The sequence below is a fragment of the Gopherus evgoodei genome, chromosome 2 (assembly GCF_007399415.2).
Source record: "Gopherus evgoodei ecotype Sinaloan lineage chromosome 2, rGopEvg1_v1.p, whole genome shotgun sequence".
NCBI lineage: Eukaryota > Metazoa > Chordata > Testudines > Testudinidae > Gopherus > Gopherus evgoodei.
Genome location: NC_044323.1, coordinates 100,043,495 through 100,058,500, shown reverse-complemented (window position 1 = coordinate 100,058,500; position 15,006 = coordinate 100,043,495). Strand labels below are relative to the sequence as shown.

The 15,006-nt window shown below is 39.6% G+C and overlaps 1 protein-coding gene across 1 annotated transcript in view; it reads right to left on the bottom strand.

Annotated features, from left to right (window-relative positions):
- Positions 1–15,006, bottom strand: part of CNTNAP2 (contactin associated protein like 2) — a 1,679,055-nt gene that overhangs the window by 254,275 nt on the left and 1,409,774 nt on the right. Inside the window, exon 14 of the mRNA XM_030551435.1 lies at positions 14,637–14,793. Coding sequence (XP_030407295.1) covers positions 14,637–14,793 — 157 coding nt within the window. The remainder of the gene's footprint in view (positions 1–14,636; positions 14,794–15,006) is intronic.

Genomic DNA, 15,006 nt, shown 5'->3' with positions numbered 1-15,006 from the left:
AGTAGAGTGGTTTCTGCAAAGTTATAGTTGTACATTTTAAGTAAAATCCAAAAAATAATGAAATTTGAATCCCACTACTATGCTTCTTCATTCAAAAGTCGTCTGGTAACGATACGTCTAAAAGCTGCATGACACGATAGCTTTAAAGTTGATTATATAAAATAGCTACTTTAAAAACCAAAAATATGAAATATGCATATATTATAATACAATTTTCAAGACAGTGCAGAAAATAACATGAGATAAACAAACAGCAAATGACCTTGGACCTGATTTACAAAGTCTGTATGCATCACATAGAGTCAGCTACTCTTGTGGATCTGAATGGAGCTCTTGGGTACATGTAAACACCTGAGTTATTAGTTTTCACTGCTATAGTATGCAGAGAGTGAAAGGGATTCAAAGGGAGAGAAATGTCTTTAATGAAAAGATTGTGCTGAGAAAAACAAATTGTACATCAGTCATTAGAGACTGAAGAGGAGCAGCTTGGAAAGTTTCCAGTATCTATTGGACACAAACATCCAGTAGGGAGGCACGAACCAGTTCAGGCAAAATACTCAACCTAAAACCTTAACCTAGTCCCTGAGCTGAACAGCACTGCTAGCATCTGAACTATTTGCAGAGGTTTGGATGTGTGAAAAACCCTCAACTCCAGTCCCCCTTTACCAGGCTCCCTGATTTTGAAGCTAAATTTGTAGAGTTTTGGGGTGCCCATTAATTTGTTGTCAGGGTTTACACTAGGTTTTGCAAGTGGCCTTCCTCTTTAAAATAAAATACTATAGCATGCCATTTTAACAGCCTCCCTTCTCTCCCCAAATCAACAGTGTCACTACAGAGCTTGGTTATCCTTTATTTTCGTGATGGCTTTTTGGGGAGCTAGGAATGAGTTGTGCAAAGGGACAGTGGTAAGGAGGAACTTCAGTCTAATGACCACCTAGATGTGGGACAATATTTTGCACAGATGCTGTCAGAAAAGCTCATCAAATCCAGGGGAGTCAGCTATATAAAATATATAATGTGTTTTGGGGTTTGTTTGGGAAGGTTATTTTGTTTCTATTCTTCCCATCACTCGCACACACCCAGAAAAACAAACAAACAAACAAATGGTGAAAACAAAGATACGAGCATTGGCCTGCTAAACCCAGGGTTGTGAATTCAATCCTTGAGGGGGCCACTTAGGGATCTGGGGCAAAAATCAGCACTTGGTCCTGCTAGTGAAGGCAGGGGGCTGGACTCGATGACCTTTCAAGGTCCCTTCCAGTTCTAGGAGATAGGTATATCTCCAATTATCTTCGGCTTGATGGACTTTTCCAACTGCATCTCAGTTAGATATGACTGCAAACAATAATGACAATGAGAGCTGGCTGAAACTGGGATTTCTAGTTCCAACCTGAATATGTGACAGAGCTGCCTGAGAGCTTCAGATCCTCGAAGCTTGGGGTCCCTATCCCTAGAGCAGTTCACACTGGAGCTTCCCCAGAGCCTGCTAGGTAAGCGGTTAGACCCTTGACTATGATTCAGTGAAAGTTCATCAAACACGACTCACTTTTGTGAGAAATTTCAGGTTTGCCAAACTGGCATTTTCCAATGAAACACTGTTCTGTTGGAAAATTTTCAGCCAGTTCGACTGACAAACCAATAGTGACTGCAAAGCCCTGCTTATATTCTGCCTCTGCCCTGCGCAAACAGGATGCCACATCTTTCACATGTCATCCACCAACTGTAAGAGTGATTCTACAAAGTCAGCGGACTTTTAAAAGTTAAGGGGAGCAAAACCACCACCTGTTTTCTTTGAAAGCTAAGCAGTGTTAACACTAGGTAAAATATATTGAGCTGTTGGGCACTGCCACTGATTTCATCTTCGTCTCAGTGCACTGACAGCAAAGTCATTAATCTTTAAGTTAGTACAAATAGAAGTGGAAGGGCCAGGAGAAAATAACTGGTGGCTGAAAATTCTGCAGTGCGCACTGCTTGGCATATTATGTCTTTCCTTGACTGGGGGTGACAGTAATGTAATTTATTCTTAAGTTAAGACCATAGACATTTTATTGTTTAAAAATTCGGTATCGTCTTAGGTGATGTATTGTGGGTATTGCTAGTGTTTGCCAATTGATTTTTCTGCACTTCATTCATTAAGTTTAATAATTAAGAAAGAAAATAAATACTTTGAGGATAACATTTTACATTGTCTATACATACGGTAGCACCGTTTCATATAATTAAACCCTGTTATATTAATTTATAAGCCTATCAAAACTTTTTAGTAATATTCAAACATGTATTGTGCATTTATATGGATAACAAGAATATGCAGCATTATAATAGCTAATGCTAGCAAATTCTGAAAGGGATTTTAATCCCATGCTTCAGGGTTTAACACAATCTCTAACTGTTAGAGACCAGGATGAGACCCACCATGGGGGAGGACAGATTATCCTCCTACTGCACAGTTCTTACATTTCTCCTGGGCAACATTTTTCAGATGAATATTTTATTTGCCGAAAAGTACATTTTTGCTGAATCTTCTCTTCTTGATTCAGAGGAGGGATTTGAATCCATATCTCCTACCTCCCAGATGAGTGTTTTAATCATGAAGCTAGAGTCATTTTTTCTCTCTCTCAATGGCCCAATGAATATTTATGTATTTATATAACCAGGGACAGCATCAACAGAAGAGACTGAGAGCAAACCACCCCAAAATAGCCTGCACTCTGGTAATTAGGGAGATCTGAGTTCAAGCCCTTGCTCCAGCAGGGAGATTCAAATATGGGTCTTTCACACCTCAAGCAAGTGCCTTAACCACTGAGTTAAAAGTTCATAAAAACACACATATACTCAGAGTTTTCTAGCCCAAAACAGATTCTTCCAATTTACTGACAAATGCCAAACATTTGTGGAAACAAACAAATGTTTTCCTCCTGAAGTTTCCAAAGAAAAACAAACAAACAAACAAACAAAAAAACCACATATTCTCCCAGTTCTACTTCCTACTGAAGCATCTGGTGCTAGTCTGTCTGAGACAGTGTACTGAACTAAAAGGACTCAAGTCTAATCCAGTTTTGCAATCTCTAGGTTCCTATTTTCTTAAAGTGTTTTGAAAAGTAACTCTGAAAAATGGCATTGTGGGGCCCATGCTTGTTATCTCTTAAATATTTCCAGAGCAAATTAGTTCAGTTTACAAGGACAACTGTTTTTTTCCCCTTTAATTGCCAGCACTGAAAACTCATTGAATTCAAAAGTCAAGGTGGATTCCTTCTCTGCTCAGCTATCATCAACAATCATCAAACTTCAATAGTTTCTGCACATGGAGCATGGTAGACAATTCTGCTGATGATACAGGACCCAGAATAACATGCAGCTCCCTCACCCATAGCTCCTTAGACTCTGTGTTGTTCACTGGGATGAGCATGAACAAAAGAAGCAGATATGGCTCTGGATATACAATACCGAGCAAGGAGGTGTTATTTAACAGAGTAATCAGGCTGCTGAGTAAACCCATGATAATTAAATTGTTTTCAATTTTCACAGTTTGTTGTGTTTTCAATCTTGGAGAATGCTCAGTTCCTGAAGTTTTTGCTGCCATAGGCTAGGAGCATACAATGAAGCTCTGCCTCAAATGTATTGGATCAGAGCTGAATAGCAACTAGTGTCAACGTGGGATAAAAAGGCTGTGGGTCCATAGCTACAATCCCAAAATTGGATAATATCAATAGAGGGGAAAACAAACAGCCGGGATGTTTTGCTGTGTTTCACTGTGAACTTAATCCCTAAATGCCTAATGACCTGAAGCTCTATCACCTTGGGCTCTTGATCCTATCAGATTTCACATGTGAAATGTGATTGGGCATTGTTAGCACTTGGATGGGACATCTAAGGAGAAAAAGGAGGAGCAGAAGAGAATGGTGTGGATGATTAGTGCTGCTCTTCCCTCTGAATTAGGACTGTATGAATACTCCCCTCTCCCCAAATGCTAACAAAAACAATACATCTATTTCTGGGATGATGTCCTTCTCACTTCCTTAGAGCAACAAAAGAACCTTTAGTTACCATAATGGGTCAGGGGACATCACTTTCACAACAACTTACAAATTCTTAGGGAAGGAACTGTCTTTTTGGTGTGTGTTTGTACAGCGCCTAGCACAATGGGGTCTTCAGTGCTCCTGCATTACAAAGAATAGTAATTTGAAAGATGTTACTTCCCTTAGCAAGTGGATTTGTTGCATGATTTTGGCATTGTGGCAAATTCTTATCACTCCTTGCTAACTGCCATCTCTTAGTCTCCTACTCAATCCCTGACTATCAGTAATGACAGCATTCAACTCCCACTTTCTGGGGAAGCAGAAAAGAGGCTGGAAATGCTCAGTGGTGACAGATAGCAGGAGAACTGCCAGAAAATTGAGATCTCTGTGGCTTTCTATTTCTGTAGAGGCTAGAGACAGCAGTAAATGAAATTCTCCCCATAGAATCCACACAACTTCAATAGGCCTAGCATTTACCCTTGGTATACACCCAACCCACCAAACAGCTGGATATCAGATCCAAATGATGAGAAGTGCTGTATAAAAATAGATCATTACAGGTGGAGCTGGTACCACCACTTACTACGTTTTCCCAACACTTCCCATTATAAGACCCAGTTTGCAGTTGCTTAGAACTTTGCCAAACTTTTACCTTTTGTGTTGAAATTTCCCATGCTGGGTGTATGCCTCAGGCTGATTTTATCTGGATGATATAGGCAAAATGGCTCAGCTGTTTCTGAGAACAGGGCACCAACAATCTTAATTCTAGCATTTCCTAACTTTTAAGTGCTTGATTTTGCAACCGAGCGTTCATGTAACTTCTTTTTCTGGGTAATTATATACAGGGAGAGTGCTAAATGCTGACTGCATAACATAACAAGAAATGGAATTAGCTTCTTATCTTTTATCACCAAAAATGAAAATGATGGTGTAGCAGAAAACTTGCAAAGTCACACCTGAGAAACTAGAATAAGGTTATTCAGTTGTGTGATAGGGAAAGAACAGCAATCAAGTCAATCAACTTCTCAGTTTCAAAAGATCTGGCATATGATGTAAGCATAGCAAAGAAAATACAAAACAGCACAGGTATTGCTATTTCAGGCTTTTATAAACTGAACTCTGTTTATACTGTTACTACTGTCCTCTGTTTTTTCTGGCCTGTCATTTTGAAAGATGACTTTATGATTCGACATTTTCACAAAGTCCTATTTTTCAAAAAAGTGGTCTAATTCTACAAAATTTCATCAATTTCTGGGAAACAGATTGATCATGCCCATATAATGCTGTGCAAAACATCAGGATATCGTAGATGTTAGTAGCTGATTATATAACACTGGAAAATGAAACATGTGAAATGGATGGCTTGCACAATTGTATGTGGCTAATCTATGTATAAACGTTCTTGATTTAGATGTGCAACTGGCCAAATTAGGTGCGTAACATGTGTGTGTACAATTTGGATACTTTCATTTACAAATTAGCTACAGGCAATTGTGCATGTTCATCACTGAAACTAGTCAATCTAATTCTTTTGAATATATTTATATTTGTTTTCTTCAACTCTGCTTCTCCCAAGGATCTCAAAATGATTTTATAAACAGTGATTAATGACATTTCACCACAAAGGTGAGACACTGCAGATACATATTACAGAACGGTCAACTAAGGCAGGGGTTGTCACCCTTAACCTACTGTTATGGGAGGTTATGTAGACCAATCTCGACCTCATTCTCATAGCATCGGTGGAAACTACTGTAATTATAGACATGGAAAAGTAATGCTAGCAAAGTATCCAATGTATGTTAAGCCACTGGAAATGAGTAGGAGGAGCCAAAACCATGACCAACAGTTCTCTGTGAACCACCAGCAGGTGCTCCACAGACCACAGTTTGGAAACCTCTGAATTAAAAGCTCAAGGTATATCTACACAGCAAAGAAAAACCTGTAGCTGGCCTGTGTCAACTGACTCAGCTTGGAGGGCTCGAGCTGCAGGGATGTGTGATTGCTGTGTAGACATCTAGATGCAGGCTGGATTCCAGGCTCTAGGATGCTGCAAGGTGGAACGGTCCCAGGGCTCAGGCTCCAGACAAAGTCCAGAAGTCTACTCAACAATGAAACAGCCCTGTAGACTGACCCCACAAGCCTGAGTTAACTGGCATGGGCCAGCCAGGGGGTTTTCTTTGCTGTGTAGACATACCTCGAGTAGCTAAGGGTCAGATTTACAAAGATATTTGGGTAGCTAAAGATGCAAATAGTTGCTAAGTGGGATTTTCAGAAGTGACTATGGGTTTGTCTACATAGGGACACTCAGGAAAATGAATCAGAATTAACCAAAGGTGTGAATTTAAAGTGGATTAGTTAAACCACATCAAATCCCTATGGAAACACTTTTACTCAGAATTAAAGTGGCCTTAATTTGATTCAGTTTACATCATTCTCAAAGTGAATTAAAGCCACATTAATTCTGAACAAGAGTGTCCAACCAGAGATTTAATGTTGTTTACTAATTCAATTTAAACGTGAATTTAGATTAATTTTCCTGAGTATCCTCAGGTAGACACACCCTAAATGAGTTTGGCTCCTAAGAACCACTGATTTCAACGCGTAGGAACTTTTGAAAATCCCATTAGGCATCTATCTGTATCTAAATACCTTTGAGAATCTGGCCGTAAGTGATTTGCCCAAGGTCAGACAGTGAGTCATTGACACAGCCATGAACAGAACCTGAATACCAGCACCCAATCCCTAATCCATCCACTAACACACATCATGTGTAAACCTTAGCAATCTTTTATATCCTGTGAAACTTTCTTCCATGCCCTTGCTAAAGGGTAAACTAAAAGTTATTAAGTAAAGGAATGTTGTATGCTTTAGAGTGTCCTGTCAAATACTTTACACAAATAAAAGAAAATTTTGCAAAGACACTGGAGGAAGCAGCTTTGATTTCCAAAGTGTGACTGAGGATAAACAAGAAAATTAGGCTGTCTGCAGCCACTTGATTTATTCCCAGAGTCAAGAGCACTGATGACAAAGTGGTCTCGAATTACTTCATCAACAATTTACTTTTGCTTTAGTGACATTCTAGTGTTATTTCCCTTCATTTTTTCCCCAATACTGACATTTGTCTGATTCATTGTTAGTTTGGAAACCACCACTTTTCTTATAGCTATTACCCACACCTCTTCAATCCTGGCTCTAATTCTTCTTGGTTGCTACTCTCGTCTTCCCCAAGACCACCAAACACTTCTCAAAAGATCAGCATCTCAATCAATACTCATCAACCCTGCTCATGCTATGCCTGTCTGTAATGACTGTACTACACACTGTTCTTATTCTATGTGCATTGTACTGCACTAACTCATTCTGTCATCTTATATAATATGATGATGGCTGCTATTCAAAACCAACAAACTAACCCTCCTAGTAGCTTCTGGGATAGGTACTTAGTTACTTGTTTAGTACAGCTTGTCTATCTCTGCAGTGACATGATACCATATAAATAATAATAGTGTTTAGTATAAGAAATGTAATGCATTTAACCTAACAATGTGCAATCTAGGCAAGCTCTGTCTAGCAGTTGCTTAAGGAAGCACTTGATGCAGACAACAGTAGCAAATGATTTCACAGAGTAGGCAGACTGTTTATCCTCCTGAGACCAAGGCTCAATCTTGTCATTAGGCATTGACTATAAGCTCTTGAATGAGTGACCTTTGTTAGACCAAGCAAGCTGAACCCTTTTCATGCAATCTGGTTCACTTATATAAAGCGTAATTTCATAGCAGGCATGAATAATAGGTACTTCACTGAGATCAATGTTAACTTAATTAAAGCTGAAGGCGAAGCACTTGCAACCCTATCCTTTCTCTGTTTTTCTCTCCTTGTGCAACACTGCCACTTTTATTACTACTTAATATTTATACTGCAAAAGCATTCAGAGATCTCAATCCCTATTGAGACTCCATTGTGCTAGGCACTGCACAAACACATATGAAGATACAATCCCTGTGCCATACAGCTTTTGTGCTATGATCAGTCTTGGAAGGATTCAATTTTTATTAGTAAACGTCAAAGTCAATTTCACCAAACACACAAACACTGATGAAAAAATATTTCTATCAATAAAAACTGAAATTTACAGATAGGAAAAGTAAGAAAAATGTTGCTTGAGAACTTCTTAGAGTTTGATCAAGGGATATTTACTTAGTATATTTTAACATGTGAGGTTGAAATTTTGTGTTTTAATAGTTAGAAGCTTTAACTTGAATCTGATTGTCTACTGTCATTAAGTGGTTTTTGCCTGACTCTTCCGTCCTATAATTTACGACAACTATGAAAATGTAAATTGATAAAAATAGGAAAAAAAGCTTAAAAATAAACTATCAAAATCATAACATAAAAATTAAATGCTACCAAGCCCAGCTATGATCCATTGTTATAGCCACTGACCACTAGGAGCTGCTTTTATGAGCACAATTATGTCTGCTGAACCCCAGCCAAACTATCTACTGTCTTCTTTGCCATCTCTTGTACTCCACTTAGATGGAGAGAAAAATGGGGCAAGCGCTGCATGACTGACAGGAAGAACCTATCTGCATGGCGGAAGTGATGATGTAAGGACTGGCCAAAGCAGGAGAGGAGCTGTAAATGGCCTGCCCATCCACTTCAGTTTCTGCAAAGTAGCAAAGCTGGGGTAAACTGCCAGGCAGCACTTGTTCATTTGCTTTCCCTTGGGTGGCTGCATAATGCTTTTTCCTGCTCCTGTGAACAGGCTTCCCACACTGTCTCAAAGGTGTGTGTGTGCTCCTGTGAACAGGTTTCTCATACTGTCTCAAAGGCTGAGGGGGTGTGTGTGTGTTTGTGTGACTTTCTCCTTTGTGTTGCTCTGATGGCATTTTTTGTGATGTCATCACAGCAGCATGTCTGAAACCCAGGAGGTGCAAACAGAGGCTGCAAAATAGGGAATAAAATATAACCATCCACAACATTCAGTCTGAGTGCTTTTTAAAACCCCAATTGGGAGTCTACAATTCACCCAAGTTTACAATCCACAGAGAATCACTCTTTTATTTCATGCACTTAGAAGCGTAATCTGCTGTCTGAAGTGCAAGCAACAATAAAACAAATACAAAGCAGCATCTAAATTCACAGCTGGGTCTAAATTAATATACTTTAAGGTCTAGAACTTTTAAACTATTAATGAGCTTTGCATGTAAACCACAAGTGTTAAGCTATCTTGCAAACAGTTATTCAGCTCACTATAGCAGATGATCATCATGCTCCCTTCTGACCTTAAAGTCTAAGAGTCTATACATCACTACAGCTTTATGACTAATCCTAACTATGCGTTTATTTATTTAGGTTAGCCTGGCCCCATTACATCCATATAGCCACTGTAGATAACTTGATTGTAACTTTATGTCCTATTTTACATCTTCTGAAGTCTTCAGTTCATTTATGTGGTTTACACTGTTCATTTCTCCTACTCTTGTTTTATAAGTTAATTTTTAGTGTTTCTAACAACATTAACACAGAAACCATCCAGGTTTCGGAGGCATCAGGGTTATGACACAAAATGAAAGCAGAGAAAATCAAAGTTAGCTCTTAAAGTCCACAGGTACCTTGTCTAGCGCATATAGAGGGCATTGTACACATTACCCTTTGAACATCACTGTATAGCGGGTACAGTACATTAAAGACTACACTATTTAAGATAATGTTTTCACGTCTTAGCTCAGAGAGCCAAGACGAACACACAAGAATATTAAGGTTCCAAAGTTAAGCACTCAAAACTTAGGAAATGTGAGAATTACGGTTGCCTAAGCAATTTTACGTATGTATTATGATAGTCTTTAATTGCATCGTTACATAGTTTTTTCTCCCAGGACCTTTGCTCCATTCAGTGCACAGGATGGACCATGCTCCTTCAGTGAGCAGCTATTAAATAGTTTGTTTTATCTTCATTGTTCAGTGGCCTTATTTACTGCACACTATTCAAACCCTGCTCTGAATACAGAATACTTACATTTCCTCATGGGCTTTTCTATGGTGCTCATCACTATAGTATCTGAGTGCTTCACAAACATGAATTTATTTTCACAACATCCCTGTGTCCCTCTTACAGTCAGGGAACAGAGAAATTAAGGTAAAAATAGTGTTCACTAATTTTGGGCACCCAGTTTGAGGTGCATCGGATCTGACTTTTCAGAGTACTTAGCATTATATAGCACTTTGTATGTTCAAAGTATGACTCCCATTGACTTCATACATAGCTGAGTCTGTAAATCAGACCCTCACGTCTTAAAATGGGCATCCAGAAAAGGAAGAGCACACAATCATTGACAATTCGTGAAAAGTTTGGTTGAAGTAACTTGCTCAGCATCACATAGGAAGCTCTGTGGCAGAGGCAGGGATAGAATCCAGTTCTCCATGGCAGCATTCAATGACATTAACCATGAGATGGTCCTTCCTCTTCCTGCAATCCCCTGCCTCATTCACTACACACCTTCCAACTTCTGCAACAAACAAGGCAGGGGTCCTAAAGGCAACCTCTTCCTTTACTATACATCCTAGAAAAGGTCCATCATGAACAATGACTCCTATACAAAAATATAGTATATAATCATGTAATTGAACACTTCATGATGCATATGCACAAGAGGGACAAACTAAGGTTTCACAGGCTCTCAATTCTGGCATTTCCTACATTTTGAGTAGTTAACTTTGTAATCTTAATATTCTTTTAATTAAGAGTGTGTGTGTGTGTGTGTGTGTGTGTGTGTGTGTGTGTGTGTGTGTGTGTGTGTGTGTGTGTGTGTGTGTGTGTAACTTCTCGGTAGTTAGGGTTTTTTTTTTAAAAAAGGTAAACTGAAAAAACTCCCCAGAAATTCCATGATGTGACATCATATTGATACCCACATGGTTCATCAGCAGGACAAGAATCTTTAAATCCACCACACAGACCTCTGCCTTTTGAGTTAATAGAGGAACTGGTAGGAGTACTATGTTATCATCCTCTGTCTGGGGGGATGCAATGAGATACTTTGTCAGTGGATTTCACATGTATTTTATTGACTGCATGGGAATAGTGAGACTCTGGAATCTTAGGTTCCATTGCAGCCTCTGGAGAGAAACATGTGCTGTGACTCTTCTACTTGTTCCCCCTTGTGTCCCATTCTGTCCAACCTATCCCTACCCCAGTCCTGTCTCTTTCCCATCCCCAGAACATCATACAAGTCCCATTCTTTTTGCCTAATTAATCCCAATCTTCACTCTTCAGGCTTTGCATCCCAGCCCCAGTGCCCTTGCCCCACCACTTAGTCTTTCACTCTGGATTCTCCTTCTGAGGCCCAGTCTCTCCCAGTAATTGCATGTCTCTCCATCCTCCTAAGCTCCTTGTCCAGCTGAGCCCAGCTTTCCCATCCTGGCTCCTCATCCAATCTGTCTTTCCTCTTCTCCATCAGCTTCCAGTCATCCCCCCCAGCCTCAGTTTCCCTTTTTTCTGGCTCCTTGTTCAAGTCTCTCCCCAATTACAGAAATTAGGGCCAAAATTCAAAAGTACTGCTGCAGACACTGATGCAGGAAAAACCCAACTCAGGCAGAAGCTTTGCTGCCTGGAACTGAAAGTTGAACAATGATGCACTGGGGACCCCTGTTAACAATCTGTCACCACTAAATTGAATGGATGGTTGGGGTGATCTCCAAATACTGCTAAATCATCCTGGTCTGAGATGTCTCATCCCTGAGCCTCAGCCCGGAGGCTCAACAAAATACTTCTGAAAAGCAAATGTTTTGACTTTGGCATAGATTAGATGGCACCAAAAGATGTGCATTAAAAAAAATCAAAATCTAGGGACATTGCCTCTAGTCTCACCTTCTAGAACTTCATCCCTGCTTCTGATTACACATATTGAACATTACACTATAATAGAGAACTGAAAGAGTTCCCATAAAAAATAATTGTAACTGTTTCTGCCAAAGTGCAGCTTGCTTGTCAAATGGTGTTGTCTCTTTCCTTGGTTACGGTTATAAATAAATAATTTGTTTCATATTGGAAACAAAATGAATAAAATCCACCACTCTGTACCCTTGGCACACAAGCTAATGGGGAGGAGAGTGAGATTTTGTGGGAGCCCTTCTGAAATATGCCAAAAACTCCAACTATCACTGGATTTGAGGAAAGGAGGCCACAAGTGAAGGCCAATAGTCAGTTATTTCCCTGCACATTTCCTTCAAAGCAAATGATGCATTAGTTAATATACTGTACAGTACATGGAAACCGCTATACATGGACACATTGTCATTGCCTCGAGCAAACAAAAAGCACAGATGTCCGAAATTGCATCATTTTCCTTATTATGACAATATGTTCCTTGGGTCATTACCATAGCTCTCTGCTATTACACTGGAACATCTAGCTGGTGTTCCAGTAAGTATCCCCTGCATGACTTGCTATTTCTCTTCCCTCTGTGTAATCCTAGCTCCTCAGCTCTGCATCATATACTGACTACTATCTCTGTCTACTGTTGACTTCTCTTTCTTTATCTCTGTAGTGTTCTGTTGCTCATCCTGTAACATGCCTCATACCATATTACCCCAGCATTTCCTAAGCTTGCTATGAAACCAGTATTTCTTTGTTTGATTTTTTTTCCCATCCTAGAATACCATTCTTGCAGATCCTACAAATATTCCTCTAACATTCCCATTGTGTATTTTTCATACTTCATTCCCATATTTATGCCAGCCATTTCATGTCACCATTTATGAATAGTCCGATGAATTACTAAATTAAATGAACTACTGATTCAAATACCAACAAGTAGCTACCAATGTAACATATGCTCATAAAAGTAAGCATATTATTGATTACTGAATATTCCAAGACACGACAGGAGAAACAATTATACTCAAACTTCTTAACTATAAAAAAAGAGGGAAGAAAAGTCTCTTAGGTTAGACCAAGATTCATCCTGCCTATAAAGAAAATAAGTTTTCTTGATGTTATTTATTGTAAAGCATCACTATAAAAAGCAAAAGGAAGAGGTGTGAAAAACAAAATCTGTAAACAGAGATCAAATTCGTAAACAGAGATTTTAAATTCAAACATGCTATGCCAAATGTTACTGCCAACTCTTCCTATGTTTTTAGAAAGATTCAGTAAAAACAGTTTAGCTGCTTCCAAGAACAAGTTTAGGGAAACACATGTTGTTTTGCTAATGATAATATATACTGAGGCTAAGTAGGGCTTTCTCTACAATTGTTCTTCCTACAGAGGAACAATTATTCACTACAGAACTCCGATCCGATGTTAGCACCATGCAGCCTGTGTACTGAATGAAGCAGGAATCCTGTAGGAAAAAACAGTATGTTATGAAGTAATTAAAAACCATCATAATAGATCTGCCCAAGGAGGATGAATGAAGGTTATGGGTTTTCCTAACTTATGAGTAAGGCTCAGATTTTGCAATGGATATTTTTAGTAAAAATCACAGACAGGTCATGGGCAATAAGCAAAAATTAATGGAAGCCTGTGACCTGTCTGTGATTTTTACTACAAATATCCCTGACAAAATGGGGAGGGAGGAGCACTCACTGCACCTGAGCCGCTGCGGCCCCTGCCGCCTCTCACACCTTGACATTGGGGGGGGGGCTCCTGCCGCCCACAGCGAGTGGGAGCTCCAGGGTCCCCCTGCTACCCTTGGTAGCTAGGATGTCCGGGGTCTGCACACGGGGATTGGGAGCTTCATGGTCCCCCTACTGCCCGTGGGGACTGGGAACGCTGGGGTCCCCCTGCTGCTGGCACTTAGGAGCGGCTGGTGGCCCACCCCGCTGGCCCAGCGGCTGAGAGCTGTGGGGCTGCTTGCTGACGGCTCCAGCCCCAGGGCAGAAAATATCACGGAGGTCTCTAGAAGTCACAGATTCTTTGACTTCCATGACCTCCATGATATAATCACAGCCTTAATTATGAGTGTTTGACTTTGTAATTTTAGCCTTTTTCAAGGGAGTTTGTTCTTATACAATAGACATGCATGTTGCTTAGGTACCATGGAGTCTGACATTATAGATATAGAACAGCCAGCCAGACAGGTATTTTGGAATAGTTATGGTCCCCAAAAGATCTGTATTTATATTTTACAAAACAAAACAAACAAACACTTATATATAAAAAAACCTCTCACAGCCAGGCCAATAAATATAAAAGTTATTAGGAGAGATTGGCCATTCTCCTCCTGAATTGCACAGCATTACCATATCATGTGGAATCTTATTGTGTCATTAACCACATGGCTGTTGGATAACAAATACAGCCAAATGTGCATCATAAAAGTTTCCTAAATTACTGAACTTTATGATGCAGAAAATAAAGACTAACCATAGAAGAAGCCATCCAAGGTCTACTTATTACTGACAAGGGCAAATTGATTCAGAAAAAAATAATAGTAAGGAAGCAGGGAACCAGTGGCTTGAAGCTATTTGAATTCAGCATAGTAAGGAATGAGTTAACAAACTGAAGTGATTTAAGAGTATCAGATTTCACAAAAACCATTTAAGAAGTGAAGGGTAAGACCATAGGACCATGACTAGCCAGAGTTTTGGTAATAGTTTTAACAACCCACTTACCATTGTTTAGCATCAGCATCACAGTTGCAATAGTATTTGGGATCAGTACAATTGCGTTCAATGCCACAGGCACATTTCTGAATGCCAGGTCCAGAGCCACCCCAATAGTAGTGCTTCTCATTGGCTTTTCCAACCCACCAGGTGTATGGATTCCCATCTGCAAAGAATAAGAATGGAGGATTAGATGCACCAAAGGTCATGGGGTCCACAATGCCACACAGCTGGATACAATTATCTAATATGTAAGCGGTATTAACAACACACAGGTGGAAAATCATTTTGTACAGTGGAAAAGCAACATATCCATCATAAATGAACACAGATTCCACTGCAATTTAAAGGACACTGTCAGATTAAACCAAAAAATTTT